The 9360-nt window shown below is 42.3% G+C and overlaps 1 protein-coding gene across 1 annotated transcript; it reads left to right on the top strand.

The window, feature by feature from the left end:
- Positions 1-367: 367 nt before the first annotated feature.
- On the top strand, positions 368-5214 carry LOC128020684 (protein C-ets-2). The gene is made up of 10 exons (XM_052607286.1): positions 368-536; positions 962-1015; positions 1356-1473; positions 1555-1674; positions 1745-1945; positions 2026-2082; positions 2380-2565; positions 2638-2901; positions 3740-3858; positions 3940-5214. Exons 2-10 carry the CDS (start codon positions 968-970, stop codon positions 4153-4155), a joined length of 1329 nt encoding a protein of 442 aa, XP_052463246.1. The 5' UTR covers positions 368-536; positions 962-967; the 3' UTR covers positions 4156-5214.
- The last annotated feature ends 4146 nt before the right edge of the window (positions 5215-9360 follow it).

Raw genomic sequence — 9360 nt, 5'->3', positions numbered from 1 at the left:
AGATAGATTAATTGAGAAATATAGCTGGAGAACAATTAAATACAAAATAGTTTGTAGGTTCTACTGGGTGAATATTTAGTAACCATCATTTTCCCAGATAGTGTATAGATTTTTAGGCATTCTGTTATCTCAAACAGCCTGAAAAATAGTGCATTTAGCTGACATAAATGGGGGGGGGGGGAAATCTCCCCTGCGGAGTACACCCCTGCAGCCCCCTAGGTTTGGGCTAAGCCCCGAATGTTTACATCTTCTGGCTCCGCCCCTGCGCGGGAAATCAAGGACTTGGCTATCCTGTCTGTGGAGCTGTCGTGAACGCGCTCTGATTCAATAGCCACTCCCACCTCCATCATCAGCCGCGCGCGCTCAACTCGCTCATAAACTCGCGCGCACAGACGACAGACGCATCCTGATCGAGTTAACTAACCCATCCACACCGCAGAACAGCGTTAACTAACCCCTCCAGTCACCGCTGAGCAGCTGGGATATCAACGGATCGATCAGAGCAGTAAACAACCGTCTCTTCGAGAACTCAACAGGTGAGAAGCACTCAGATCAATACTTTCAGTATCAGCCAGAAACACGATTTACAGAGCGACTTGATCGGGTTCAAGGTTTTTTATTTTTTATTGTATTGTATTTATTTGATTCTATTCTTTCGCTCTGCAGCTGTGAAATGAACACGAACAGCCTGGTTTAAATCATTACAGTAATGTGTTATATAATATATATTAAATGTGTATATATGTATGGAGCTGAATCACATTCTCTCGCGCTCGATCATCAGTGACTCATGACTCTTGAATTACACTCACGTTTGACTCGAAGGAAACTTCACTGATTGTCAGATTTTCACTTCTGCCGAACATGAATTAACTGATACTTAACGTTGCTTGGAAGTAGTTTGAGGAATATTATTATTAAGTTATTAAATGCTAATTAATGTTTATTTATGCTGTCTCAGGTCACAATGTGTAACATGGAGCCTCTTTTACCTGGATTCAGAAACACACTGAAGGTGAGAGCAGTGCGCGCGCGTGTGTGTGTGTGTGTGTGTGAGAGAGTGAGAGAGAGAGAGTGTGTGTGTGTGTGTGTGTGTGATTAGATCAGAGACTGGTCTGTGCTGCCCTCTGATTGGGGCTGGCACGGAACAGGAAGGCCATATATGGTCGTGCGCTCCTATTGGTGAAGCAGATTGTGGTGACGTCATGCATGAGGCGTGTCCTCTGGGTTTTCTGGCCTGTGCCGGTCTGAACTCAATTACCAGTTTCCTCATCTACTGTCTGAAGTTTATTGGTGTAGTTAGTGAGTGTAATGTCTTGTAAATGTTTAAATGGTCCTGTGTTTTGTTGTCTCAGCGTCAGGCAGCGTTTGAGCTGTTCGAGGACCCCATGTCTCTGTTCTCGGGGTGTTATCCGGTCGAGGAGGAGCAGGCGGCTCAGGAGGTCCCGTCCGGTCTGGACTGTCTCTCTCAGGGTAAATAACACCAGCAGAACCCCACACACACACACAGCTGTATGTGTATGTAAGCTGACACCGATCTCACGTGTGCTGCAGATGCCGGGGTGTGCTCCGTTCCTCTGCTGACCCCCTGCAGTAAAGCCCTGGTCAGTCAGGCGCTGAAGGACAGCTTTAACGGCTTCTCCAAGGTCCAGCGTGTCTGTGGGATCTCCAACAGTGAGTGTCTGCTCCTCTCTGCCGTGTGTTTAGAGGACGGATGTGTTCCTGACGCTCTCTCTGTCCTCAGACCCGTGTAAGTGGACCAAGCAGCACGTCCTGCAGTGGCTGTACTGGGCGTCCGGAGAGTTCAGTCTGACCAACATCAACTTCTTCAAGTTTGACCTGAGCGGACAGGAGCTGTGTGACCTGGGCAAGGACGGATTCCTGGATCTGGCTCCGGATTTCGTGGGTGATATCCTGTGGGAGCATCTGGAGCAGATGATGAGAGGTAACGGAGGACAGCGGTGTCAGAGTTAGACTGGAGAGGTATGAGCTCACGTCTGATTGGCTGTGCTTTACTTCCTGCAGCGTGTCAGGAACAGGAAGAGGCCAGAGTCTTGAGTCGCGAGGGCAGCTGGTCGAGCGGTGAGTGTTTCCTGGTGTACAAGTGCATTATTAGATCTGTTCTGGACAGAATCCAAGCTTTAGGTGAGAATAGAGGCTGAAGCTGAATTAAAGTGAATTTCACTCCTAAAAACATCTGTTTTCTGTCTGTTGACCGTATTCTCTGATTTACAGAGTAATAAAAAAAGAAGTCCACACTTAAAAATTTTAAGTCTGGATTCATCTGAAATCTATGCAATTGAGCACATATTTAATGAGCCGCTCCCTCATTGGATATGTAAACGCGGTGTAATTGAGCTGATGTTGTTTGCTGTGCAGGTGTGTGTCTGGAGGAGGCTTCTCTGAAGGTCCCGGAGTCTCGTGGCAGTCTCCTGCGGGATCTCTTCCAGACAGCGGAGGACTCCGGTCTGCTGTCGTGTGGTCAGGAGCTCTCTCTGTACTCCAGACCTCAGCTCAGCACGGTCAGCGTCAGCTACATGAAAGCGTGTCCAGGTCTCAGCGCAGGTCAGCTCTCGCTTGTGTCTCTGTCTGTCGAGTGTCTGATCCGTGTGTGACGCAGTGCTCTGTTCTCCACAGTCTCGTCCTGCGAGCAGACGTCGGTGGAGAGCGTGGAGAGTGTGGATGGCTCTGAGAGTGTCCTGCGCTCCTGGGGCAGTCACTCATCGCTCGCTGATGCCCAGCGCGTCCCGTCCTACGACAGCTTCGAGGAGGAGCTGGTCTCTGCTCCGCTGGGCCTCAGCAAACACGGCCTGTCCTTCAAAGACTACGTCCAGGAGAGGAACGAGCCTCTGGAGCAGGGCAGACCCGTGATCCCCGCCGCCGTGCTCGCTGGATTCACCGGTGCGTCTCCTCCACACGCTAACACCGGCTTCAGCTGCGCTCGTGTAAAGAAACACCTGCCGTTCTGGAGGGAAACATTTTGGATACATATTAGCATTAGACTTCAAACATTTTGCTGTTCAATAAATGTTACAATTACGATTCCAAATTTAATATAACAATACTTTTTAATTAACCAAAATGAAAATGCATTTGGAAGGAAAACTAAATAATAATATTTAATAATGATAAAAATTCTAGTTAAAATATCTACTGATCTGAATAAATATTCATATTTACTATTAAATTTTTTTTATTATTATTATTTTAATCTCAGTTTAAAGTATGCACTGAAAACTATTGATTAATAATAAATATTCTGCTTTATTATTCTAACTAAATTCTAATAAATGTTCATAATTTTTAATAATAAAAAATCTTATTTATTATTCTAGCTCATATTTAAAATATGCATTGATGGGAATAATAAATATTTTTTTTATTGATAATTAATATTCATTATACTATAAAAATGTGCAATGATAGGAATGATGCATATCTATTGGTCTAACCCATTTAAAATACCAATATTTATTAGTCATATCAATGCACATTTATTAATAATAAATACCTACTTGTACGCATTGATATGATTATTTATAACAAAATTAAAATTATCAAATAGTGAATACATTTTTTGTTATGACTATTCTTATTAGTAATTATTTTTTTTTTTTTTTCATTTGCATGCAGTCAAGTTTTGTTTTGTTTGTCCAAATTAATACCTGATGTGAATTTACACCTGAAAATGCATGTTTGGTCTCTGAGTGTTCAACTGTCCATCTTTGGTGCGGAACAGGAAGTGGCCCCATCCAGCTGTGGCAGTTCCTGCTGGAGCTGCTGACGGACAGCAGCTGTCAGAGCATCATCAGCTGGACCGGAGACGGCTGGGAGTTCAAGCTCACTGACCCCGACGAGGTGAGGATGAGGCGTCTGCTCTAACATCTACTGTTGAACGCTGATGAGCTCTCTGTAACCAGGATGTTGTTGTGTCATCAGGTGGCCCGCCGCTGGGGGAAGAGGAAGAACAAGCCCAAGATGAACTACGAGAAGCTGAGCCGAGGCCTGCGCTACTACTACGACAAGAACATCATCCACAAGACATCAGGGAAGCGCTACGTGTACCGCTTCGTCTGCGACCTGCAGAACCTGCTGGGATACACGGTGGAGGAGCTGCACGGCATTCTGGGAGTTCAGCCGGACACCGAGGACTGAAGCGGCGGCGGGAACCCTGCGTCACGTCCAGACCTCAGCGGGGGTCTCTGTTTACGGGAGCGACCGAGCGCGATTCTCCTTGCGGTTCTTCGGTCAGCCGAGAGTTAAAGACACTTTTAAACACTTGACACTGGGTTTGATCTTTCCACGCTGTGTTCGCTCCACCAGGTGATTCCTGTTACAAAGATTAACCAACAGACGAAAGCCTGAAACACAGAGAGAGTTGGTTTTCCAGGATTGCCTTACGAACGCATCTCTTCAGAGAGAACCAGCGCTGATCTTTCCATTCGTTCACACCTGGATCTTCACACCTGGTGGCCTTTCTAACGGAGAGACTCAATCACTCTGAACTTTGATTTAGCTTTGATTTGATGTCGAATGTTGGTGCAGGATTTGCGAGCGCTTCTGTTTTTCCTGATATTCCTGTGTATTTTGTGAGTGTTTCAGTTCATGTATTTATTGGAGTCTAGCTGGACTGCTTGTTGCTGGTTTTCGCTCCGGCCAAAGGGACGTGTAGATTTCACGTCTGAATGTTTACGTTTACCAAAGCTACGAGGCGTTAGCCTGACGCAGAACTGAAAGCTGCTTTCGTTTCGTACACTGGAGATCTTTCAGGATCAGAAGCACAGTTTGACTGTAAATGTATGCTGTTTATTTACTCTGCGTTACTGTAGAGACGCCGGACTATTCTTCTTCTTACTATTATTATTATTATTATTAAGAGAATTTATACGGAAACCATGTGATTGTAAATGTGTTTGTATGTATTTGGTTGTTTTTCTATATCCAGTTGCTCTTTAGAGCATGTTTATTTTGCAGATGATTCTGAAAAGAGTTTTATGATGATGAGATTTATTGATCCGTTCGAGTGTTTTTAAGAGAGTCACTGCAGCATCTCTTTATTAAAGACGTCTGAACGTCCTCGGATCCGTGACTTTACACCGGTGGAAACATGTTCAGCAGGATCTGTGTGTTTGACTCACGAGGATCTGTTCAGACGTGCATCTTTATGTCATGCCAAGTATCTGTCAAAGTCAACAATAAATTCTTGTTAAATGATGTGACGTGTGGAGCTGTTTTTCTCTGAATAGATGTGTGTTTGTGTAACATTTGACCGAATTTCCAGCGAGTTTAGTAAGAAATCAGATCAGTGGTTCTCAAGTTTTTTGACTCCAGGCACAACAATTCAGTAATATATTTTTCTTCCAAAACTTATTTTAGTTTTTTTTAAGTGTATGGATGCTCATAGTTTCTGTACATTGTAGGATCCCAGATTTTTAAGAGCTCGATCTGTTGTATTTAGTTAACTTCCACAACTTCTCTAGCTCTAGAAATCACTATTTTGAAATCAAACTTCCTCATTTAGGCTGATTTTCCAGGCTGTGAATCACAGTTCTTCAATGAAAGAACAGCTGTTGAGAAGGTGAATTAAATCATGTGTTTTTTAGTTCAGTCGTGACAAATCTCAGTGATTATTTCAACCAGGATTTATTGGCATGGGCATGAAATAAACATTAGCTTGATTTTGACGGATGAGGTCTGCTACGCGGCTGAGCAAATACAATAATTTGTTCAACTAAGTCCAAAATAAGAAGGAAGGCTGCTGCAAGAAGTGCTGTAGATCTGTGCAGGTGGAGCTGGGGAGGAGGAGGGACAACAGAAGCTCACACAGGCTAGGATACAGTATACATTACAGAGTACTCCTGATTGGCTGGTGCCACGGTGTTGAACGAGCCAATTAGTGATTAGTGAAGTTTCATGCCTGAACTGTATTTGTTTTAGCTTATTTTAAAGCTTGTGTTGTCTTGAGGCCCCTAGTGGACCCCGGACCCCGGAGTGTGTTTGACCCGTGGCTCCCAGACATTAAACACACACACACACACACACACACACACACACACACTCTCTCTCTCAAACACTTACACATTCAAACATACACACACACACACAGCTGAGTCAACACTCATAATAAAGACTTAACTGATGCTCTCGATGCACAGGTGCCCTCTACATATAGGCTGAAAAACACACACACACACACACACATGCTTCACTGATGAATGTGTGTGTGTTATCGTACGTTCTTCCTGTGAAGAGATAATAGCCAATTACAAACACCGTGAGAGATGGTTTATCAGTGTATGAACAGAATGAGTGTATCTGAGACGGGAAAGAATGAGAAATGAAACGGATTATTATCTGTTCAGGAACCAGTTCTGCAGCATCTTTAACTCCATCTGATGATTTACAGCTAAACACACCTCATCCACAGGCACTTAAACTAACACCCATCATTTCACTATAACTAAACCTTCTACACATTTACTACAAACACTAGAGTTCACGTATATTTCATGTTACACATCTCAAATGAATTGGACTGTCCGTTCTTCTGAATCAAGAAGGTGAACGCACACGATGCAATCTCGTTATCACGGTAATCACGGTACGGTGTGAACACTACTGTAATGAATCTGCAGTGGTCAGGAGGTACAGCGGTCATTTGTAGGAGCTCTCAGTAAAAAAAGTCCCATTGTAATAACGACTATAAGGACAAAACACGTTTTAAATGTTGAAACCTCTAAATTACAGTTATTTCTAACCCTGGGTTAAAAACACTGGGTTAACTTTCTTATTTGCATATTTTTCTGTTTACATGTTTATGTAAGGGCTCTAGCATTGGTCATCCTGCTATTACCAAAGACTGTATAACACCCAAGATGTGTCACTCCAACAGTTTTGAACTTGTATAATAGATGCCTGATTAGCAACTGTTACTATGGGAAGCTATATGTAAGCCTTATCAAACTTGATATTCACTATAACAGTAATATAAGTTACAAGACTTATAATATTGAGTTTGTACATTTAAAAACACAAACCAACACAAGGCTATCCCATTTCTCCTGGAATTTAAATCTAGAACATAGCAAAGGAAACAACATTTATGAGACAGTTGTTGTCAGATTTCATTGGTGATTTCAAATATTAAATGTAATCTAATGCTTGGCAAACAGTTTTGGAGAAAGAAACAGACTTTTTTGAGATTTTAAGGGTAATAACTAAATTCTTCTTTACTCCAATTGACACATCTTTTATTTTATCTATCAATCGTTGAAACGACCGTTATAAACACGTGCGACGGTGAAGCGCGCGTTTTTCTCTCCTGGGAGCGGATTTATTACCGCGGTTTTAAAGTGTGGTTTAGGACGATGATAACCGGGGTTAACTGCGGTGTGAAAAGGCCTTATGAACGGGAGGCAGTAACGTTAAATATCTCAGTTTACTGTATCTCCATGCTTTCCGTTATTAATCCTGTGAGCTCCGTCTGCGATCTGTTTCTGTTACCAGTGAGCCGCTCCGAGCCGTTCACACAGAGACGACCGTTACTAACACAAGAGGAGCCTTAAAGGGGCAGCTCACCCAAAAAATTATCATGTACTGTATGACTTTGTTCTATGGAACATAAAAAGATATTTAGAAAAATGTCTCTTAAATTTGGATGTCAGTGGGGTCCAGTTCTTCAGTTTATCTTGTTGTTATCTTGTTAAAGGAGTGCTATTATGCTTTTTAACTTTTTTAAACTTCAGTGTTTAATGTTGCTGTTTGAGCATAAAAATATCTGCAAAGCTACAAAGCTCTAAGTCCACTTCAAAAAGAGATATTTTATTTAACAGAAATCCATTTCCAAAAACTACAGCGAACGACTCGTTTGGACTACAACGCATATTTTCCAGGATTTGTGATGTCACAGATATCGACGAATGGGACGAGACCCTGTTGATCTGCACTAGAGAAGACATCAAGTGTTATTACACACTAGCTTTCCCAAGACAGACGAGCTTAGAGTGTTTACAATCAACCAGGTTTAAATCACGCTCAAATCAATTTGATTTCGATGCAGTATTTACCCCCCAAAAAACATTCAAGACTTTGTAAAAGGGCAGTATAATTCAGTATAAGTCATACAGATTTGAAGTAACACGAGGGTGAATAAAGGATGATGGAATGTGTATCTTTAGGTGATCTATCCCTTTAATGAATAATTGCAGAGTCAACACACACAAACACACATCTGCGTCTCTACTGTACTCAGAGTGACTCATGAGTGTTTCTGAGTCAATGAGTTCTTGTTCAAACTCACTGTACTTGTGTGTCATTTATATATGCATGTCATCTGTGAAGCAGACAAACACACAAACACACACACACACACACACACACACACACACACACACACACACACACACGTTGTTTACTATACTTGTGAGGACTTCCATAGACTTCTGATGATTTTATGCTGACCTAACAATATTTTATATCGCCTAACTCTACCCCTAAACATACTCCTCACAGAAAACTTTTTGCATTTTTACTTTTCAAGATAAACTTCATTTTGCATTTTTAATAATTTTGTTCCCTTGTGACGACCGACCAAATGTCCTCACAAACTCAAATATGTAAGGTTTTACTATCCTTGTGGGGGACATTCGGTCCTCACAACTATAAACACACACACACACACACACACAGTTTTATTGGGCTTTTCCCTGTAATGTAATAAAGCCCAGTCATTAAAGCAGCTTGACGTCACGCTGTCATGGCAACCAGCCCACGTTTCATTAAAACACTGCAGTGAGTCCCGGAGACTTTATGATTTTATCTTTATTTCAGTGAGCAGGAGCAGTTCATAATTACACAGAAATCTGCTATCAGCTGCTGAAACATCAGATTTTTATTTATTATTATAAATTATATCTATCAGGTATGTGTGTGTGTGTTATTTTAATCTTTTTATTAACTTTTATGTTATACATTATTTTGATACTTTTTTGTGTTTATATATATATATATATATATATATATGTATGTGTGTGTGTGTGTGTGTGTGCACTGAGGATGTCGAGTATACTTGAACAGTTCATGCATTCCCTGGGACTCGACCCTGTGAGCTGGGTTGCAAGCGCATGCTCCAGGACTGAGTCAGATGGCCAGCACACATGAGCAGTAATGCACTCACAGCCGATCCTCTCGCAGGTATCTGCATGAATCCGCCCCCGCTGAACACCCACACACACACATTATCAGCGCTCCAGAACACAAACAAAGAGCCAATGATTGACAGCACCAGCCCGTTTGTGTTTCTTGAGAAATGTCTTACTGGAGCGTCACTTACGGTCAGTCGGGCTGAGGGAGGAGTCACAC

Source organism: Carassius gibelio, chromosome A10 (genome assembly GCF_023724105.1).
Source record: "Carassius gibelio isolate Cgi1373 ecotype wild population from Czech Republic chromosome A10, carGib1.2-hapl.c, whole genome shotgun sequence".
NCBI lineage: Eukaryota > Metazoa > Chordata > Actinopteri > Cypriniformes > Cyprinidae > Carassius > Carassius gibelio.
The sequence above is the reverse complement of the archived record's forward strand: the minus strand, read 5'-3'. Positions and strand labels throughout refer to the sequence as shown.